The sequence below is a fragment of the Lontra canadensis genome, unplaced genomic scaffold (assembly GCF_010015895.1).
Source record: "Lontra canadensis isolate GAN:19392208 unplaced genomic scaffold, GSC_riverotter_1.0 scaffold87, whole genome shotgun sequence".
Lineage (NCBI taxonomy): Eukaryota > Metazoa > Chordata > Mammalia > Carnivora > Mustelidae > Lontra > Lontra canadensis.
Window position 1 is genome coordinate 5,770,051 of NW_022631081.1, and position 22,887 is coordinate 5,792,937.

At 45.8% G+C, this 22,887-nt stretch overlaps 1 protein-coding gene across 10 annotated transcripts in view; it reads left to right on the top strand.

Annotated features, from left to right (window-relative positions):
* Nucleotides 1–22,887, top strand: part of DEPDC5 (DEP domain containing 5, GATOR1 subcomplex subunit) — a 130,633-nt gene that overhangs the window by 101,994 nt on the left and 5,752 nt on the right. For 8 of the 10 annotated variants that reach the window (XM_032883213.1, XM_032883212.1, XM_032883215.1 and 5 more), the window contains 7 exons: nt 5,526–5,680; nt 7,842–7,919; nt 8,426–8,558; nt 9,987–10,095; nt 11,360–11,584; nt 16,825–16,994; nt 22,064–22,235. In XM_032883213.1, coding sequence (XP_032739104.1) covers nt 5,526–5,680; nt 7,842–7,919; nt 8,426–8,558; nt 9,987–10,095; nt 11,360–11,584; nt 16,825–16,994; nt 22,064–22,235 — 1,042 coding nt within the window. Of the gene's footprint in view, nt 1–5,525; nt 5,681–7,841; nt 7,920–8,425; nt 8,559–9,986; nt 10,096–11,359; nt 11,585–16,824; nt 16,995–22,063; nt 22,236–22,887 lie in introns of those variants that run through there. The other 2 variants (XM_032883221.1, XM_032883222.1) reach the window with 2 other exon arrangements.

The window sequence follows — 22,887 nt, forward strand, 5'->3', positions numbered from 1 at the left end:
CTCAGTTAAGTACTGCCTGAGATATACTAATGGGGGAGATAGACACGAAAATGTTTATTTGAACAGTGGAACAACAACAACAACCACAAAAAAAACCCCTTTTCTTTTCTTTGGATAAATTAATTTCTTTTCTGTGGAACCATTTTGGCTTAAGTATGCGGGGGATTGGAAAAGGCTCCTAGTCCCCAGCAGGTGTGCCCTGTGATGGCCCCAGAGATGCTCCCATAGGCCCCCAGGCTATTGCAGAGTGCACTTTGAAGCCACAGCTGTTAGGGCCCCAGTTTTTGGCATGCTTGTGGGAGCCCAGGGAAGTCAGAGTCAGTGACCAAAAGTGGATTTTTTACCCTTTGATCTGTTTTCTCTCTTTGGAGACAAGAGTGAACAAAAGGCTTATGTCCCTGGGGGGTTAGTTCCACCCTCCCCACAGAGGACCTTTGGGTCATATTAATCAGCCGTTACCCTCACCTAAACTCTTCACCATCAGTCAGGCTCTTATCAGAAATCTCTGTGCAAGGCTTTTGCCATGAGCACAGTTTTACCTTCAGGACATTCATTTCATTCCCAGCTCCTGAAAACCTATTCAGCCTTGCTGTGCATTTTTAACTTTTGAAGTGGCTGCAAATACTTAAAAATCAGGAAATTTCATACAGATACACAGGTTTCTGTCTTGTATTATAAAATAAGCTAGATGTGGGTCCTGGTTTCCCTCCCAGCAGTGTGGCCTTTCCTTTTTTTTTTTTTTTTTTTTGGTAATAGCCAGCTGTGCGAATATATATCAGTAGTCCCTATACATATTTTCATTTGCCACCTTTGCTGTAGAACAGTGTTGTCCACTAGAACTTTCTGTCATGACGGAAGTGTTCTGTATCCGTGCTGTCCAACACAGATGGTTAGTCACACATGGCTAGTGAGCATTTGACAAGAGGCTGGTGCAACTGAGGAACTGAATTTTACATTTTATTTTAATTTATATTTGAATAGCCACAGATAGCTAGTAGTCACTGTATTGCATGGAACAGGTCTAGACATTTAAAATGTTACCATTGAAGTACTTATGGATACTCTAGAATGTCACATTTTTCCCTACCCTTGTTTACTTTTTTCCTCATTTTTTTTTTCTATCCTTGTTCACTGGATTTTCTCATATATTTATTTGATCTTATTGTATGTCTATTTATTGATAATCTCTTCCTTTTCCTTTTTTTTTTTTTAGAGTGGTGCTCAGATATGAAAATATAAATAACCATTCAGAGTCAGGGGTTAGGATGGACGTATGGAAGAGGGAGGCTGTACCTGTGGAGAAAATGTGGTTCAGTTGAGATCAGAAATCCCGAGCTCCTCCTAGGCATAGGGCTGTCCTAACATGGGCATTCCTTGTCTATTGTCTGTTTTTCCTTCCCACACCCAGATGGCAAGCTCCATGAGGGCAGGGGGGCAGAGGTTTGATTTGGAAGGATATTCCAGGGGCACCTGGGTGGTTGGGTGGTTGCCTTTGGCTCAGGTCACGATCCCAGAGTCCTGGGATCAAGCCCCACACTGGGCTCGCTGCTCAGCAGGAAGCCTGCTTCTCCCTCACCCTTTCCCCCTGCTTGTGTTCCCTCCCTCGATGTGTCTCTCTCTCTGTCAAATAAATAAAATAAAATAAAAGATATTCCATCCTTCCCTGATATTATAAACCTTGGGAAACCTGGCTATGGAGCTGAGAGTTATTCCCAAGCTCTCTGAATATGAGATTCTGTCATGGGTCCCTTTATGATGCCTCTAAATGCCCTAAAGGAGCCAGGTGAGGGGAAACCAGGAACACCACTTAGCCCACTTTGTCTTCAGAAAAGACAAAGCAGTATGTTCTGTCTGCCACCCTCGAGGTACAGTTAGAGAGCTGGGCTGGCAGATGTGGCAGCTTCCTGGTGACTGATGGTCTTCCAGCATCAGAAAGTGGGGCTGTGACAGGCACACGAGTTGGAGGTTCCTTGGGGGTGCCTGTTGTGGATGGTGCGAACCTCTAGGTCGTCCCTGGTGGAGCTTCATCCCTCATCTTCTCCCACGGCTTCAGATGTATGGGAAGGGGAATGGGACTGGGCATTGGTGTTGCTGATGAGGGTTGGTTTGTTTAATTAACTAAATACCAGACTTTATTTGGGTTTCACCAGCTTTTCTGTTAATGTCCTTTTTTTGTTCCTGGCTCCAGTCCAGGGGCACCAAGTTGCATTTAGTTCTAGTGTCTCCCCAGTGTCCTCTGATCTGTGACAGTTTCTCAGTCTTTCCTTGTTTTTGTTTTTTTAACAATGTGGAGAGTCTTGAGGAGCCCTGGCTAGATACCCTGTAGAATGCCTCTGAATCTGGGCTGGCTTAATGTTTTTCTTCTGGTGGAGTTATGGATTCTTGACAAGAATAGCTTAGTGGTGAAGTATGCTTCTCCTCACATCATACTACGGGGTCCATGGGATCCACACAACATTATTGATTACAGGAGCCTTCATCACTTGGTGTTGTAGTATTTGTCAGCGATCTCCATTATGAAGTTACTGTTTTTCCCTTCCTATACTCTGTTCTTGAAGCAAGCTACCTAACAGTAGCTTACTCAAAAGAGGATGGAGAGATTCACCCGCAGCTCCTGGAGGTGGGGGTGTCTATGCAGGTTACGTGGAACCCCTCTGTAAGGAGGATGTGGAATAAGGTTCTTAAAATAGAGTTGCCTCTGGGGTGCCTGGCTGGCTCAGTTGGGAGAGCATGTGACTCTTGATCTCCGGGTTGTGAGTTTGAGACACACTTTGGGTGCAGGGACTACTTTAAAAGTAAAAAAAAATAATAATAATTTTTTTTTTTTTTAATAAATGGAGTTGCATCCAACACCAAGCACCTCCCACCACTTGCCTTTTCTAGGCCTCTGTGCAAATTCTGCCCTTCTGTCCGTCCAACTTTCCTTGTCTTTCTGCTCATTCCAGAAAGGACCAGAAAGGTCCTTCAGGTGGGTTACGGCAGTAAATGCAATCTCCAGAATAAAATGTGACTAAATGAGGAAATGTAGGAAAAGAAAGACTTAAGATAGGATATCATCTGAGGTCTTATAAATTATCTAGAGTTTAATGCTAAATTCAGCTCTGAACTATCTGGGAGCCAAAGAAAAGTGGGAAACATCTATTCTAGGATTCAGAGTGGTCATAAGGTAAAGGCAAACCATTTGTCCGGGAGAAGCATAATCTTTCATGGTATTAAGTTCTAAGCAGTCTCTTGAAAGATGGACATTATACGATATAGTGCAGGGGGTCAGGAAACTATGGGGCAAATCTGACCCACATCTGCTTTTGTAAATAATTCTTACTGGAACAGAGCCACACCCATTCATTTACATTATTGGGCTGCTTCTGTCCTTCTTACTGAATTGAGTAGTTTCAACAGGGCCCTGTAGCCCACAAAGTCTAAAATAATTACTCTCTGCTCCTTTACAAGAAATGTTTGCCAATTTCTGATTCAGAGGGCCTGCTAAAATAAAGCAATAGGAATCATGTAAATTTCTGGCAGTTTAGGCTGGTGGGGCAATTCTCAGGTGCTGTAGATGAGAGTTAACCCTGCTATAGGGGTCTGGAAGGTAGGACCTAAGAGCTGGGTCTAGCCCCCGTCAATTAGCTTCTTCTCTTTTAATTTTTTTTTAAATTTTATTTCTTTGAGAGAAAGAGAGCACATGAGAGGGGAGAGGTCAGAGGGAGAAACAGACTCCCTACTGAGCAGGGAGCCCGATGTGGGACTTGATCCCAGAACTCTAGGATCATGACCTGAGCCTAAGGCAGTTGCTTAACCAACTGAGCCACCCAGGCGCCCTTCTCATTTAATTTTATGGTCTAGTACCTGTTTCTGAGTCTTGCTGGTTAGAGGCAGATGGTGATTGGTAATTGCAAGCTGCTTCTTGCTGCATTTCTCTGTGTATTTATGGCGCTAGCAAAGTCTGTGTGGTCTTTTTTGGAAATCATTGAGCCTGATGTAGGAGAATGGTTCTTTAAGAACTGGTGGCTACTTTGTTTCCCAGGGTGCATTCGGTTGTATCTGGAGGTATTTTTAATTGTCACAGCTGAAAATGGAGGGCTTGGGGGGCTGGTGTTACCAGCATCTAGTAGGTGAAGGCAGGGTTGCTGCTCAACATCTTATAAGGTACAGGACAGTCCACCCAAAGACTCATCTGGCTTTTAGTGGCAATGGTGCCAAGGTTGGGACACCTCATTTTAGAAGGAGTGATTTTTACAACATCCAACAAAATGTTTGATAATAGAAGGCTCCATTCTGAAGTACTTAAGAAACCCATATAAGAGGGACTAGGAGTCAGATTTTTCCTAGAGTGCTCTGGAAGTGCTGTTCTCTCCAGGTATCTGCTGTGGGGTACAGGATGGTGAACAGGTCATAGTCCTGTGCTCTTAAGATGTTCAAAGGGAATGAGACCAATAAAATATTACATGAAGCAAAAATTGGCAGCTGCCAGGAGGGGGTTATAGAGATCCAAAGTAGAGAGTGAGAGAGATGGTTTTCCTTTGGGAGCTGGGGTGAGAGTGAGTCAGAAGACATTTTACTGAGCGAGCAGCATTTGAAATAGCCCTTAAGATGATGGGTTTTTAGCTTACGGTTGTAGGGAAGGGCACCTCGAGCCGGCGGAGCACACAGACGGGATTAAACACACGGCTCTGATTTGGCTGGAAATGTGTATGTGGGTGAGTAGCCGGCTGTGCAGGGCCATCACCAACCAGGGCTGTTTGTGCTGGACCCGCAAGGCTCTGCAAGTTTGGTAGCTCATGGGGAGACCTGAAAGATTTCAGAGTCATGGAGCGATGGGATTAGAACTGTTTTTTTTTTTAGGAGGATGAAAATGGAGGTGGCTGGCAGGTAGGGTCTTCAGGGACGAGAGGCTGCAGTTGGTGGAGTCAGGTAGGAGACTGTTACAGCCTCTCCTGGGAGAACAGGCATGATGTGGAAATACATGTGAATCGGCCAAGGTGAGGCTGCAGAACTAGGCCTCTCTTTAGCGGTGAGGCTAGAGAAGGAAGGAGCTACCAGATGCCCCTGAGGATTGAGCCTGGACTTAGAAGGTTGATGTCTTGCTGACAGACACAGGAAAGGAAGGTTGGAGTGGCAAAGGGTAAGCCATGGTGACGGAGGGTGTTTGCTAGGATACTCACCCGTTTGTCTCTAATTGTATTCTCTCTCTCCCACTTCTCAGTCTCACGGGAGTGCTGCCTTTCTTACTATTTCTGTGGAGATATATTTTTTTTAGTGTAAATCTGCGGCTTGAGTCAGGTGCTGGAGCCATTTTTTGGTTCTGGGGATTCACTGTGAATGGCGATTTCCTATCAGCCGTGGTGTGGGGTGCAGGAATTCCCATGGCTCTGATAGAAGGCAGCCCACATGAGACTGGGCTGGGCTCCTCTAGCTCTTCACCACGAACCACTGAGGGTTACGAAGGAGAGAGGAATGGGGAGGATCACGTATATAAATAGCCTTAAAGAATTTCATTGTTTTGTTCATTTTCAAATCTCCTTTAGGTGTCTGTGGACCAGACAGCTACCCCAGTGCTGGACAGCACCAGTTTGGGGGTAAGCACAAGCCAGTCTGTGGACAGAGGCAACAGCCAGGCCTTTGGGAACTCCCAGAACTCAGGGGAACAGAGCTTCCCCTCTGCAAACTCCAGTGACAGCAGGTGAGACTCAGAATGGCCAAACTCATGCACTGGGGAGGCACTGGGGAGGGTCTGGCCTCAGAGGCTGTGGCGGCTGAGAGTCCCGAGTCCCAGGTCCACTCTGTGACTCAGCTGTGAGTTCTACCTGGAAACCTGGGGCACTCAGGTCTTAGCGGCACCTGTTTGATGGGGCTAAGGATCTGTGCCCTGCCTTCCTTCCTGGATAGCTGACAGGTGCCCACAGAGACACAGGGAAGTATCAGGCATTGTGCAGGAGTGGGCTTTGGGAAGGGATCCTGGACCCAGTCTATCCTGTTGAGTGTGGCACACCTGGTGCCTGACTGTGGACAATCAGTATCTGCAGCTTGAAGAAATGAACAGCAGATGAGTGGCTGGTTGTGCCCCAACCATGGCTGTCCTTTTCCTATTCCTGAGTATCTGAGGAAAAAAGAAGCTGCTTGGACCTCATTTACTTGAGAAAGAAAGATTTTATTACGATTTGTCACATCTGAAAAACAACTTTTTGATTTCCTTCCCAGCTGTGTTAGCCTTCTAATATTCTGCCCAGTCTGTTCTGGTTGCCTCACTGTCTTGCAACCTGACCAGTCCTTGGTGCAATGGTTTCAGATGTGACTTTTGCATGCCTTTATCCGAGAGCAAAAGGGCCCCTGCGGCAGCTCACCTGGCTGGCCCCTGCCAGCAGCCACCCACTTTCCTTTCTGTCCCGTGGTCTGCCAGTTTTCCCTGCCTCTGGTGCAGGGCACCTCACTCACTCTGGCCAGAAGGGCTGAGGATCACTTCAGAGGCAGCAGGCAGCCTGGACTTCTTTAGTCTCTTTTGTCCCTCCAGGCCCATATCCCCATCAAGCCTGGCTGATTTTTCGGCTCTGGACGTGGAGGAGAGTGGAGGGGCTGCCTAGGGAGGGAGTGAATTTCTCTGCTTCCTCACTGAGTGGCAGGTTTTGTTCTGCTTTTGGAAGAAAAGAGGAACTGGGGATTCTTGGGCTGGAGATGAGAAGATCAGAAGTGACACAAATCAGGACCAATGATGAAAATGACAAAGAACAGGTCCCATTTTGTGATGAAGAACTGACTAGCAGTTGGGTACTGCCCCTGGGAAATGGGCTGCATAGAGGAGCTAAGTTTTCTGCCATCGAAGATGTTCCTGCAGGTGGGACAGCCTCTTGTTTGGACTCTTGTAGTGGGGACTCAGGACTTAGAAGGAAGTTCACTTCATGGGGGAGTGAGTGGTGTCTTCATAGGCTTTTTTTAACCTGAGATTCTGAAATGCTCCACGGAGTCCTGGACCCTCCAAATAGGAAGAGGCGGCTGACTGAGGAAAGGGAGAGGTTTTATGGACTTGAGGAGCTTCTGGAATAAGCTCCAGGTTTGGTATGGTGGGCGGCTAGGAGTGTCCCCCACCCAGTAATCTGGGTTCAGCTGTCAAGTATTGCACATGTTTAAAGCCAGACCACTGAGGAAGAACTAAGGTGATAGGTGGTAGAAAGTTCTGGGCTTTGGAAACAGGCAGATCTGGATTCAAACCCAGACCCTGATACCTCCCAGCTCTTTAACCTTTACCTGTTCCTTTAACCTCTCTGAGTTTCCAGTTGACATTATTGTTATTATGTTCAGGATTGTTCACCATTTGAGACTTTGTAGGTATCGCCCCTACACTTGGTATTTTACACACATTAGCCTCATGACACCCCCAAAAGATAAGGAATAGTATCACCCCCATCTTCAGATGAGGGAACTAGAGTCCCTCCAGCTGGGAAGCGATGATACTGGAATTCTCTCTCTCTTGCTCTTACCAGGTTACCTAGCGTTCTCTGGTGAGATTAAATGGTGGGGAAGGCCTTGGAGGTAAAACTAGAGCTGTCCAGGGAGATCTCTCAGAAGTGGCTGAGGTGTTAATTAAAAGGGGAGATGCTTATTAAGGGAAGCAACTTTGGACACAAAACCACTTTGATTTTTTTTTTTTTTAAATCTTAACATGTACGCTTTCGAAGTAGGAAACCCCCCATGAGATATCCCTAGGATATAGTGACCAGCATTTGCTTGAATGCCTTCAGTATCACTGTCATCCTTGGCCTCCAGCTCTGTAAGAATGGTTCCTGAAGGTCATGCTCTTGACCGCACCCGTGTCCCCATGCTTTGCTGACTGGACATTCTGTTTACAGCTCTCAGCAGCTGGCAGCAAGCTCCTTAACTTCATCCTCCACCCTGACGGAGATCCTGGAAGCCATGAAGCACCCCTCGTAAGTGGTTTGTTATGTGTATGAGTGCAAGGGTAGGAAGATTTCAGAGCCCTGAGACACAGTGATGCTCGGGCAGTGTGATTTGGTGGATTCAGCTGGCTGTATTGTTCACCAGCTGTGAGACCCTGATAAATTACTTGACCTCTCTGAGCCTATGTTACCTTGTTTGTAAAATGGGATACTTGTGGTTAAGTTGCAGGCTTAGTGTAAGGATTAAGTGAAATAATTATGTAAATTACCTAGTACAATGCTTGACAGCTATAGATAATTCTCTTCAGTGTCAGATTCCTCTTCCTTCATCTTCTCCTTTTCCCCCTATAACACCTCCTTTTGTCCTATCTTGCAGATTTCTGTGGGTTTAGGAATAGTGAGAGAAATTATTCTGTGAGGAGCCTTACTTCAGAAATTAAATGCTCTAGTGGGAGTCCCTTCCTTTTCACCTTCTCTTTTGCTTGTTGCCACCATGCACACATACGCTGCTCCCTGCCTGCTATGTTGCAATTCAGGACGGGAGTCCAGCTGCTCTCAGAACAGAAGGGCCTCTCACCATGCTGCTTCATCAGCGCAGAGGTGGTGCATTGGCTGGTGAACAACGTGGAGGGCATCCAGACACAGGCGATGGCGATCGATATCATGCAGGTGAGATAGCACGGGCGGGGCCCACAGGACTTTCTGCTCAGGCCCCCAGGAAACCAGAGCTGGTCTCTGAAGCAGCTGTCCAGTAATGGGATCTGTGGGTTGCGGTAAGGCTCTACTTTTAGTAAATATAAGGCCTGCCTGCAGTCAATGAACGTGCAGGTCTTGATTTGAAAGACACTGTACCTTGACTTAAAAATCCAGCATAATTTATCATCTGAACTGAATTGTTCTGGATGGAGTCTGTGCTCTTGAACGTTGGAGGAGTCTGTGAAAGATTCCCAGGGAATGCCTTCTCTCTGACCTCCAGCCCCCATTTCGCCCAGGCCAACTCCTGCTTATTCAGGATCCAGGTCTCTGCCTCAGGGACCTTCTGGTGCCCTGGTCTTACTGTGTCAGAGCACTTAGCACAACAGAAGGAAGATGCTGCCTATCTCATTTCATTGTCTCCCACCTTGACTGGGCTCCTTGAGGGCTGAGCTATCTCTTGTCTTCCCATTTCCAAATCACCATGCTGTTTGGCACACGGTAAGCATCCAGCAAACACTTGCTGAATTTAATGACACTGTTCAGAACTGGAATCACACAGGAGAGGAAAAGAACAGGGAAGGTCAGGTTGGCTGATGGGGTTCATGCTGTCCTGTCCACACAGAGGCCCCCACTGGAAACAGTCCCAGTTAACTTGTCATCCCTGAAACATAAAATCGGTAGCTGATTTGAATAAGCATGCAATCCTCATTTCCCTCTTCGAGGGTCTCATTAGGCAGTTTTACATGACCTTTACCCATCCCTGAGAATCAGATTTTCCTTTTTACATGGTAGAATGCTTCTACAGCCCTTAAAATGAATGAACATGAAGGATGCATTTAACAACATGGACAATGTCTGAAGCATGATGTTGAGTGAAAATCCAATATGTAAACTGATAATTGTATCATGCCGTTCATTTAAAATTTACAGTCTCACAAAAATACTTCATATTCTCTATCAGTCCTTGTGCATATAATAAAATTATTAAAAACATGCATGAGAATAACGTTACACTAGCCATTTATTTCTGGGGAGAGAGGAAGAGGAATGAGACATGGGAGGGTCCACAGAATATTTTGTTTTGTCTTCTAATTAAAAGATCTGAAGTCAGTATAGCAAAATGTTAAGTTTGTTGAAGCTGGGTAGGGGTATACCTGGATCTTCTTTATACTTTCCTGTATGTTTGAATTAATTGATGATACTATAATAAGCCTTTGAATTGTGTAATATAATTTACATCAGGTGCAGCATTTATCCTAGAGCAATCATCATGGCTGATGGGGGGTGAAGAGTAGGGTCTCCTCAATGTTCCGGTCACTTCCTTGACCCCAGGGAACTGAGGGCTGCACCTCAAGATGTCCTTCCACAGTAATTTCAGAGTTTCAATGTCTCTCCTTCTAGAAAATGCTGGAAGAGCAGCTCATCACACATGCATCTGGTGAAGTCTGGCGGACCTTCATCTATGGCTTCTATTTCTACAAGATAGTCATGGACAAAGAACCTGACCGAGGTCAGAGATAAGGCGAATGCTGTTGCCCATGGGGGCAAGTGTTTTTCCTGGTGGCTTGCTTTGTCAAATGATGGTGGTTCTTGAGTTCCTTGTGTGACTTTGTATTCTAAGTAGACAGATCTGTCAACTTCCCAAGCATTTGTACTTAATTTAAGCATAACCAGAGTGACGAGTATTTCTTAAAGCTATGGTATGTTCTTGGTCAGAACAGTGTGGATGGAAGATAAACCTACAAGAGGCCAAGGGATCTTGGTGTGAGGAAATTCCCATTAGCCATTTTTTGGTTACTAATTTGAGTTATAGTGCTCCCTCTCCCGCCCCTATCCAGTGCAGGTGGTTCTGAGTATAGACAGGGTCTGATCTGTAACTTACAGCACTTTTTACTTGCTAGACTCCCATTTCTTACCCTAGAAAGATTATCAAATCCTAGCAAGTTTTCTAAGATACATTTTAACTTTTTTCTTTTAATGAGAAAACATAATTCCAAGAGGGACCCATTCCAGCAAGGTCAGAGGTAGCTCATGTCGTGCTCAAGGCACCCATGATTCAGAGCCATGGCTCTAGTCCACCCAGAACCCACAGGGACCTTGGCTGGAGGTGACTGCCATCCTGCAGACAACCGGCTTCTCAGCCTCTGGGTTTTGGGAATCAGATGAAGCGGCGAGCACCTTCACTGTGCTCTTTTATCTAAGAACATGTCGGAAGTGGATCTGTGCAGGTTTTTTCCTGGTACCCAATTGCATGTCCACAGCCACCTCTCCCCTTAAATTCTCACTTGGACTAATACCAATTTTACCTTCAAGTGGGGGGAAAAAAAACAAAGCTGGTTACTGTTACCTGCTCTGAAATTAGAGGTATGAAACTGAGGGAAGGAAAATCTTTTTTAATTGAAGAAAAGTTCACGCAACATAAAACGAACCATTCTGATGGGAACACTTCTCTGGCATTTAGTACATTCCTGGTGTTGTGCAAACCCACCACCTCTGTCTAGGGTCCAGATCGTTTTCTGGACCTGAAATGAACCCTTATGTCCAGTGACAGTCACTGCCAAACTCCTCCTCCCCCCTGCCCCCGGGGGGATCTGCTTCCTGTCTCTAGGGAGTGGCCTATTTTGGACATTTCATTCAAGTGGCACCCTATAACATGTGGCCTATTGTGTATGGTTTCCCTCACTTAGCATCATGTTTTCAAGGTTCAGCCCTGCATCGGTATGAAAATGAGCATTTATACTGGGGGCACTTTCTCTCCCCTTTGCTTTTCCCAGTGGCCATGCAGCAACCCACCACCTGGCACACAACGGCAGTGGAGGATTTTGCCAGCTTCCAGCGCAAGTGGTTTGAGGTGGCCTTTGTGGCCGAAGAGCTCTTGCACTCCGAGATTCCTGCTTTTCTCTTGCCCTGGCTGCCTAGCCGGCCAGCCTCCTATGCAAGCAGGCACAGCTCCTTCAGCCGCAGCTTCGGAGGGCGGAGCCAGGCAGCTGCACTTTTAGGTAGGTGCTCAGCTCAGATGGGGCCTGGGGATGATGCTGGGAGCTGAGGGAGAAGGGGACAATGCCACATGGACCAGGATCAGAGCCACTGTGCCTGTCATACTGGTAGTCTGTCCACAAGGTGGACTCTTGTACTAGCTCCCACCGACCTGAGGGGGTCAAGATCGTTATTATCCCAACCAAGAAACAGTGTCCAAGAACTCTCAAATCAGGGCACAGTGCTAAACCTGCATAAACAGGAGAGAAGAGACAGCGGGGCCACTTTTCCCGAGAAGCAGCCAGACTACAGGGATTGTGAGCTGCTGCTCACTCCTGGTTTAGGACCTGCCAGAAGCCTTCCCAGGACCTTAGTGTCTTAGGATGTCTGAAGAGGAAGGAATCTCAGAGGTTATCCATTCCAGACACTGAGGCTGAGCATGATGAATCTTTCTTCCAGCTTTCTTCCCCAGATGTGCTCACCACATCAAGGGATGTAAACTAGGAGTCTTCCATCCTTTCCTTGGTTCCTGCAGCTCCAGGATAGGGGTGCACATCCACATATTGAATGGTGGTGACCTCTGTTAAGACATGGGACCTCTGCTCTCAAGGACTGGACTGATGGGTTGGGCTGTAAACGTCTTTAGGCAATGCATGCTCTAGGCAAGCAGTCACAAGATTTACCTCAATGGCAGGTTGGAGAGATCCTAAAAACCCTTTGGAAAGAAGGGAGGAAATGTAACAGAGATCAAACTCCAGGGAAATTCCACCTTCTGCTTAGTTTGCTTGGAAATGCCCAGCTCATTAGAATTCTTACCTAGCTGGTAGAATGGAAATGCTGAGAGTCATGACAGTTTCCAGATTGTCAGATTCACTTGGATCCAGATGTAGCTTTGAACCTTGCCTTATACCTTCACCCCAGCATGCCCAGCACTGTGTGTAAGAATTGGGGGGGTGGGCATGGAGAAGATAAAACTATGAAGAGAGTGGCTCCCCTTCCCCCAGTAGTCACAACTTACCCGCTTCCTTGCATTGCATTTTTAACTCTGTCCCTCCTTGAAGTCTTTTGGAAAAAAAGAGGCCATCTACTCCCTACCTAAGTAGTTACCAGTAGCACACCACCCCCTCTCCCCTGCCCCCCACACCACCACCCAGTGAGACAAAATATCTCCTGACATTCTCCAATGTCCCCACTTACTCCTGGGTCAGAGTTACTGCTTTGGGAACTGTCCCCCTTGCATCATCATTCTGGTTCTGGAGGCTATCTTGACAATTTCTTCATGCACATCCTCATTAACAAAGTCTCCTCCTTCAGCAGGCTGGTGGAACCCTTTCCTGTCTGCTATAGTCCTAAGCTTAAGGTGAGATTCAGATTATTTCATTTTAGCTTTGGTTCTTAGTTACTTCAGAAAAATTGCACTTAAAGAGAAGCAGCGTATGGAAAAATAAGTCATCTGCCCAAAACAAAGGGAGAGTAAGGGGGAAGAGAGGATTTAGGTCTTCATCAGGTAGTTTATTAAGCAGGTGTCCTTCACTTGGGGTTTGCATGTGGGCATTAGGGTGTTGGCACTGATTCTGAAACCAGAAGGAATTTCACATGTTTGCCTGTTTTCTTGAAGCTGTTCTTTCATTATTTTTCCAGTGGCTCGCAGGATTATAGTAGAATTTCACTCATCCACTTCTTTTCCTGTTAACCCCCACTCCCCACAGGAAATGTGTTTCTTACCACTGCTAATTCTTTCCAGCAACACCCCTCAGACCTCTGTGTTAGGATAGGAGCTACTTCTTCCCAGCCTTTTTTTTTTTCCAGGTTAGAATGTAGACATTTACTTAAGTGAGAAAGATGAGTTCTCTTTGAATTGGACTGTCCTCAGTGTTGGTTTTTTCCCCTCGGGAAAAAAAAAATTAACCTGGTTTATAGGGGGAAGAAGAGGTGTGTATCATTTATGATCTTCTCCCCTTTCTGTTTTTTTTTGGCATGTTCCTTTTTAAACCTTTCAGATTCTCAGTTGGAAATCTGCTTTTCTTAGCAGGAAGACGTTCTGATATTCCTGATAGGTGCCACAGTCCTGTCTGCCCTGGCCCATGGTGACTCCCACTTCTCCCCTCATGTTGTCATTTGTCGCCTACTGTGAAACTACAAGGGCATCTGAGACCTGGGGAGAAGCAGCACTGTATCCCTTAAGCCCACTCACACACCCTTGACTTCTCAGTTTTTTTCTTTTCTTTTCTTTTTTTTTTAAAGATTTTATTTATTTATTTGACAGACCGAGATCACAAGTAGGCAGAGAGGCAGGCAGAGAGGGAAAGAGGAGGAAGCAGGCTCACCGCTGAGCAGAGAGCCCAATGTGGGGCTTGATCCCAGGACCCTGAGATCACGACCCGAGCTGAAGGCAGAGGCTTTAACCCCCTGAGCCACCCAGGCGCCCCTCAGTTTTTTCTTGATAACCCCACTGGTTCTCAGGGTCAGAAGAGGCTGCCACACACCTCGGTCCAAACCCTGACACGTGAATGTTTTCCATCTCACTCCCTAATAAGTGGGGAGCCAGCTACTCCTTGAAAACTACCCCCAACACGGCACTCACTCCTGCGACTGACTACTCTTTCCATTTTGGGGCAGCTCTGGGTGTGACTATTGATCTCTGGTGCCCTACCTGAGACTGCAGTCTCTTCTCCTCTAGTCGCACTGATCCCGTCCCAGGTCATTGTCAGCACCCTTGCTGTGACTTGGGTAAAGGACCCTCAGCCTGTTCCTCCTCTGGGTTTGCCCCTATTTACTGCAAATCAGTGTAGCTCACTGTCCCAAGGTGAGTAAGTTTGTTCTTATGCAACTAAGGAGTGATTCAGAGAACTCGCTGGAAGCTGCAACACAGCTGGGGCCTAAACCTTTGTCAGCATTGTTAGCCTGCTGGCCATGTCCATACTGTCGAATCTCACCCCTGAAGTAGTGAAAGCTAGTGGTATATTGAGCCTATAACCACTTGCCTGAACAGGACACTTCCTTGGGCTTCCTCAGACTAGCCTGTTCTGAACTGAATATGCCAGATGGGAGAGAGGAGATGTGTGAGGTTCTCTGCTGGTGTTTACTGAGTACCCTTTCTTTTGTGACCCTGGCTTTTCCCCTGGGGAGGACTACCCCATCCAAGACCAGAGAGCAAAGCTTTATTCCTTTGATTGGGGCTATTAAGTAAAAGGCTACTGTGGTTGGGCCATGAATCAGGAACACAAGGCAGAGATAGAAACTAGTTCTGATGAGACTTCTAGCATTGGAGCCACCATGTTCTTTACTCTCAAGCGTCCCAGGTGGCTGAGCAGTGTCCATGGGAGTCATGGAAAGGCCTCATATTGAGCATTGGTGAGCTTGTAGCTTAAATGGGGGAGGAAGAAATAACAGGAGAGTTTCAAGTGGGGTGGCTAAAGGAGAATGAAAGAGGGCGGGTAGTCTGCAACCTCCTGGCAGCCATGTTTTCCTTGATCCTCAACCCTCCTCCAGGAAGCAGCTGGGTGGACACCACCTCAGTTTGCAAATGAGGAACTAAACCATTAGAGCTGAAGCCCTGTCCTCAGGGGCACCTGGCTGAATGGCGGAGCATAGACCTTCCAACTCCAGAGGAAGAACATTTCCCATTTTGCACATTCTGGCTATGTGAGCATGATAAGCTATATACCCAGCAGCTGAATATCAGTCCACCCCGGGGCCATTCAGCATCCTGGCTGTAGCTCCACTGCTGCTCAGCAGGAGCTGATTAAAATTGCTGATTCAAGAGCTGTTTTATCCTTGTCAGTGGTAAAAGCCACTCGGGGATTCTACCTGCAAAACCCAGAACTAAGCTGATGGCTTCAGATAAAGGGATATCTTTGGAATCATGGGGCTGAAGAGAATGAGGAGCTGATAATAGTTTGTAGAAACCCTACGTCTGGCACTGCCCAGTCAGGCAGAGCAGAGCCCTGATCGTTCTATTACTTCTGAGCCTCCTTCAGGCCTTCAGTCTGGTCAGGAACTTGATTGATCCATCCTTAAAACATCCCTATCTTGGGTTGAACAGGATTTCTGAGAAAGAATTCCAGATAGGATGAGCTAGTTTGATACCAGCCTAGAAACTGAGCAACACGCAGTTGATGGAACAGGGTGTTGAAATTCATTATGAGGTTTTGTTTCTTGAGAAAAGATTCTAGAACTATTGTCTTCCTGGGCCGAAACCAGAAAAATGAGACTTCCTCCTCCTCCTCACTGTGGTCTGGGCTGTCTGTCCCATGGTGTTCCTTTGTGGGTCACTGGAGGGGGAAGATCTGGGGTTCAGTCTGGCTGAGGTTCTGACTCTGATCTTGGTCAAGGGATTTCTCCTTCATGGGCTGCTGTTTCCTCATCTGCAAATGAAGGAATTGGAGCCAATGGGGGGAGGCAAACAATGGCTTAACTGGCCAAATTTGTTTGTTTGTTTGTTGTATAATAAACTTTATTTTTTTTTTTTAAAGATTTTATTTATTTGACAGAGAGAGATCACAAGTAGGCAGAGAGGCAGGCAGAGAGGGGGGGGGAAGCAGGCTCCCTGCTGAGCAGAGAGCCCGATGTGGGGCTCGATCCCAGGACCCTGGGATCATGACCTGAGCCGAAAGCAGAGGCTTTAACCCACTGAGCCACCCAGGCGCCCCAAACTTTATTTTTAGAGCACTTTTAGGTTCACAGCAAAGTTGAGTGGAAAGTACGCAGAGTTTTGATATACTCCCTGCCCGAGCACACACACAGCCTCCCCCACTATCTATGCCCTGCACCAGAGTGGGGCGTTTGTTACCATCAGTGAACCTACGTTAACAAGGATCACCCCGGGCGAGTTCACTCTTGGTGTTGTATATTTTGAGTTCTGATGCACGTGTAAGGATGTGTATCCACCATGATAGTATCATACAGAATAGTTTCACTACCCTAAAAATCTTTCTGGTTTTGTAAATAAAGTTTTACTGGAACACCGCCTGGCCTATTCATTTACATGTCTCTGGCTGCTAGTGCACTGCAATGGCAGGGTTGAGTGGCTGAAACAGAGATGACAGAGCATATAAAACCCAACATATTACCAGGCCCTATGTAGGAAAAGTTGACTGACCCCTGAACTAGATGATTTTCAGGAAGCTTCTAGAATCTGTGATTTTCTAGTAGGTGATTCTGCAGATGTGTATCTGGATGCTTAGCTGTTTGTTCTTCCACTTCATCGCACTCTTTCTTCTCCTTCTCTCTCTCTTGGGGCCCCTCCAATGTGCTGATGTAGCTGCCACTGTCCCAGAGCAGAGGACTGTGACCCTGGATGTGGACGTGAACAACCGCACAGACCGGCTGGAGTGGTGCAGCTGTTACTATCATGGCAACTTCTCCCTGAATGCAGCCTTTGAGATCAAGCTCCACTGGATGGCTGTGACTGCCGCGGTCCTCTTCGAGATGGTGAGCCTCCTTGTGTTGTGGTCAGGGCCTTGGCTCACCTTACCGAGGGGTACAGTGGATGCTTGGTAGAGATTTGTGTCACTTTTTTTTTTCCCTTTGATTCCGGCTCTGATTACCTTTTACCTGGACTGTTTGGAATATCCTTGTAAAAAAATTTAAACACAATAAAAAATCGAGACAGTCAACAAGGAACTAGGTCAGGGTTTCTCAGCCTTGGCACTCTTGACATCTAGAGACGGATAATTCTCTGTTGAGTGGGGCTGTTCTGTGCATCGTAGGATGTTAGGCAATATCTAGGACCTCTACCCTAAATGCCAGGAGCATGCCCATCTTGTGACAACCAAAAATGTCTCCAGATAATGCTGCATGTCCCCAGGGAGGAGGAGTATTGCCCTCAATTGAGAATCCCTGGTCTCGAGTGAAAAGTAAATCCTTCCCCCACCCTTACCCCGTTGCCAGGGACTTCCATCTAAAAGCAACCACCCAGAGGTGGGTGAGAGTTGGGCTAAATGGGTGTTATGTAGTAAGGAAGTCACTTATGTTGAGCACTGGGTGTTATATGTAAGTGATGAATCACTAAATTCTACTCCGGAAACCAATATTACACTATATGTTAACTAACTAGAATTTTAAATGAAAATTTGAAGAAAAAAATACAGACAACCCCCTGTTGCACCTGGCTGGCTCACTCAGTAGATTGATCTCAGGGTTGTGGGTTTGAGCCCCACATTGGATATAGAGATTACTTAAAAACAAAAACAAAAAACATTTTTTTAATGAATAAATGAAAACAGCCACCCCACCACTTTGTTGAGTGTACTTCCAGAGATAGTATATGCACATACAAAGCCTTGTTACCTTTTTTTTTTTTTTTTTTTTAACAGCTATGGTAGCTTGGAATACTGTAGTTCACACTTGAACAACAGGGGTATTAGGGATGCTGACTTTGTGCAGTCAAAAATTCAAGTAAAGCTTTTGACTTCTCAAAAACTTAAGTTCTGGGCGCCTGGGTGGCTCAGTGGGTTAAGCCGCTGCCTTCGGCTCAGGTCATGATCTCAGGGTCCTGGGATCGAGTCCCGCATCGGGCTCTCTGCTCAGCAGGGAGCCTGCTTCCCTCTCTCTCTCTCTCTGCCTGCCTCTCTGTCTACTTGTGATCTCTCCCTGTCAAGTAAATAAATAAAATCTTAAAAAAAAAATTAAAAAAAAAAAAAAAAAAAAAACTTAAGTACTAATAGGGTACTGTTAACCTGCAGCCTTAAAGGTAACATAAACTGTTGATTAACACGTTTTGTATGCTATATGTATTATATACTGTATTCTTACAATAAAGTAAGCTAGGAAGAAGAAAATGTTATTAAGGAGATCATAAGGAAGAGACAGTGCATTTACAGTTCTCTGTTTATAAAAAAAAAAAAAAGCCACATGTAAGTGGACCTATGCAAACCTGTGTTGTTCAAGTGCCAACTATATTTGCAATGTGTTTTTTGTCCTACTACTATTACTATTACTATTTTTGTCCTGTTACTATATCCTCAGTATCGGTATAAATAAGTCTGCCTCATTGTGTTTCAAACAATGTGCTTCATTGTTTTTAAGCGCTATAGAATATTCTGTTATTTGTTTGTATCATTGTTTACTTAACCAGCCCCCTGACAGTGACCATCACTGCCTTTAACTCTAGCTCTTAACAGGGGTCGGGTTGGGGGACAGAGTGTGATTTTGTCCCAGTAGGAGCATTTGGTAATATTTGGAAACATTTTTACTTGGCACTAATGGTAGAAGAGTGCCACTGGTGTCTAGTGGGGTAGACACCAGGGATACTGCGCATCACTCTATAACATCTCACACAGGACAGCCTCAACGACAAAGAATTAACCAGCCAAAGTTGAGTGCCAAAGCTGAGAAGCTGTCTTCTAATTGGTCTTCTGTCTTTCGTCCTTCTAGTCGGCCTGGCCGGTCTGTCTAATCGGGTCACTCACTGCTTGCACTGAGAGGCCAGCCTGGCTACTGCCATTCCTGGTCCCAATGTCTCTAGAACAAGCCCTCCTTAACCAGGCCGTCAAAATCTTCCAGGTGCCCTCTTGAACCATCTTTGCAGCCTGCCACTCCTTTAATACACTCTCCCCTTCAACCCAGAAGAATGCTTTTCTGTGGCTTTAATGGAGTCCCGCTGTCCTCCTACATTGGCACAAGCATCTCATTGCTTTGCTGAGAGCAACCAGAAGGTTCAGGAAGACTTTACAGAAAGCTAAGAGATGACCAAAGAGAGTGAGCATGGCATCAGCTGGCCACGTATTGTTTTTCTCTGCAGGGCTCAGAAGCCTAGTTTTGTCCCACAGGGCATGATACCCTGGGGAAGAGATTTGTCTTTTTCTCTGCCTGTCCATCCCCAGTCTGCCTCTGCATGGCATTAGTGCCTCTGTGGACCCCTTCCCTGGAACACGGGAACATTCTCAAGGTCCAAATCAAAAGAGATGCCCAGCGGAATGCTTGGGTGGCTCAGTTGGTTATGCATGTGACTCTTGATGTCAGCTCAGGTCTCAATCTCACAGTCGTGAGTTTAAGCCCCACATTGTGGTCCACACGGGGCGGGGAGCTACTTAAAAAAAAAAAAAAAAAAAAAAAAAAGACACCCAGCCACCTGTCTGGCTCAGCTTTCAGAGGACACTGGCTCTTCTCCAGCCAGTTGACACTGGGATAAACCACTCCCTTCAGGCAGAACTAACCCTCTGACCTGGTAAGCTAAGCCTTCTCCTCGGAAGCCCTACCAGATAATCCTATCTCAAACAACATGACCATAACATTTGTAGATGCACGTGTATAGTCACAGTTCCACGGGAAGAAGAGTATTTATCTCCCCCGGGGAATATAGCAACTGTCTTTTCAAAATACACTTTTCACACCAATTCATGTAAAACCCACTGAAAGCTGCTAATCCCTTTATCATTACAGATTTGACCCTTGAACAACAGGGATTTGATTTTTAAAGTATACACAAATACAGTACTATAAATGTATTTTTTTCTTATGATTTTCTTAATAATGTTTTCTTTTCTCAAACTTACATTATTCTAAGCATACAGTATATAATACCCATAATATACAAATATATGCTAATCAGCTGCCTGTCTTATTGGTAAGGTCAACAGTAGGCTATTAGTTAAGTTTCTGGGAAGTCAAAAGTTATACTCAGATTTTTTTACTGCATTTGAGTGTTAATGCCCCTAACCCCTGTGTTGTTCAAGGGTCAACGGTATTTTTTAAGTTTTTAGAAATCTGTAGCGTAGATTAATTATTATTTTAAGGGAGTGTCCAAATTTGTTATAAATCACATTTTATTATGTAATTTTATAATATGTAATATTTATAATATTGTAATGTATTTTGTAATATTAAAATATGACATATTTAAAAATATGACATAAAATAAAAAGAGCCTTAGAAATTATTTTGGTCAGGGGCACGTGACTGGCTTAGTAGAGCATGCGATTCTTGATCTTGAGGTTGTGGGTATGGGCCCTATGTTAGGTGTAGAGATTACTTAAAAATAAAATCTTTTCTTTTTTCTTTTTTTTCAAGATTTATTTATTTATTTGACAGAGATCACAAGTAGGCATAGAGGCAGGCAGAGAAGAGCGGGGGAAGCAGGCTCCCCACTGAGCAGAGAGCCTGATGTGGGGCTCAGTCCCAGGACCCTGAGATCATGACCTGAGCCCAAAACAGAGGCTTAACGCACTGAGCCACCCAGGCACCCCTAAAAATAAAATCTTTAAGAAAAAAAAAGATTATTTTGGTGAAACAGAAATCTTGGTTTTTGTTGTTGATGTATTGTTGTTATGACTCTTTCTGGGGAAAAAAGCTAAGAGTGGTCCCCTTCAATTTTTAACGTAACCATATCTGTTTAAATTAAATTATGGCTCAAAATAAATAAATAAATACACACACACGCATTTATATATTTTAAGATTTTATTTATGTTAGAGAGAAACTGGGAGCACAAGCAGGGGAGGGGCAGAGGGAGAATCAGACACTCTGCTGAGCAGGGAGCCTGATGCAGGGCTTGATCCCAAGACCGTGGGATCATGACCTAAGCCAAAGGCAGACGCTTAAGTGACTGAGCCACCCAGGCGTTCCTTGAAATAACATTTGACACATACCTCATCTGTATGCCAAAGCCACATACATCATTTTTTTTTAAATATATGTAGTTCTATGGTTCAGAAAGTTTTTTTTTTTTTAAAGATTTTATTTGTTTATTTGACAGACAGAGATCACAAGTAGACCGAGAGGCAGGCAGGGAGAGAAAGGAGGAAGCAGGCTCCCCGCTGAGCAGAGCCCGATGTGTGGCTTGATCCCATGACTCTGGCATCATAACCTGAGCTGAAGGCAGAGGCTTTAAGCCACTGAGCCACCCAGGCGCCCCTAGAAAGTATCTTAAGATGTAGAAATTTGCCATTGTTCTCTAAGGAAATGGTACTGAGGTGGAGGTTTGTCTCACTGCCCCAGTTAACTTTGGTTCGGAGTCTTTGGACAGAAGGCTTTTGGGAGTTTGCCGGAGAGAAACTTTCATTCCGCCAGGTCAGGGCTTATCGCTTTGGCCAGAGGCCACCACAGTCGTCTTGTGCCCTGCGTCATGTCCCTTCCAGCCAGCCTGAGTGGATTGTTTTCCTATTTGATACTTTGGGCTTAGTAAATTTTTGATAAAGGACAAATTTAGAAGGACTTAACTTATATCCTGTGACCTTCCTCCAACATCCTATAGAATGAGAAGGCCATTTAGGAGGCAAGAAATAGCTCTCTCCAGTCGCTTCCTCCCAGAAGAAACACTGAAGTTGTCAAAGCTCGAACTGGGAGGAGGAGCCGCTTAACTCACAGTTCTTCAATTATCTGTTAGAGGAGCTTAAACTGTGCTGTTTCCTGACCAGGACCAGTTTGGAGCCAGTGAACATGAATAAATGAACATGCCAATCAATACGTATGCCGCCATGGTGGTGGCCTCGCTCCGTGGGATGTATTTTCTCTTGTCTGAATTCACTTGGAGATGACTCTGTTTCTGTGCTTTCCACCAGGTCCAGGGTTGGCATCGCAAAGCCACTTCCTGTGGCTTTTTGTTGGTCCCTGTTCTGGAGGGTCCCTTTGCGCTGCCCAGTTACCTGTATGGCGATCCGCTTCGAGCACAGCTCTTCATTCCACTCAACACCAGCTGCCTGCTCAAGGAGGGCAGTGAACACTTGTTTGATAGTAAGAGACACTCCCCTTGGATGTTCTGTCTCCATGAGTAAGACCCCCCTCCCCCAAGGCCACCCCTCTAAGCTAGTGCACAGAGGGAGCCTTTGGACAAGGGGACCGAAAAGATCTGGGTCTCATACTGGTTCTTTACTTAGTGTCCAGGTAACCTTGCATAAGTCACTTAATGTCTTAAATTCCTTATTCCTCAAATGAGAGCATGTCAAGTTTAACACTGCCTTGCCAACTCAGGAAGACCTTTGTGAGGCCAGGAGCAGATGGTGGGTAGGAGAGAGTGTGAGACACTGTAAATCACGAGCAGCTCTGGTATTCTCCCCACACTCTCCTTTCCGTGCTCCAGCCTAACTGGCTTAAGGCTGTGGGAATTTGAACCTTATGGGAGGCTTGAATCTGCTATTTCATGCAAACGGGCTAAAAAAAGGGTGGGGGGGAGGCATTGAATGCAAAACAGGATCCAGCATCCTATTGTGCAAAGTTGTAGCGTGTCAGCACCTGGTACACGCATGTGGCTCAAGTCCAGCGTCTCAGGGAAGACAGAGCAGAAGGGGGCTCGGAGGAGGACAGCCTTTCCCCTGGGACAGGATTGTCAGTCCAGGGGAAACTGGGAGTGGGCGGAGGCAGGGAGTGGGTGGGGCTGCTCTGCTGC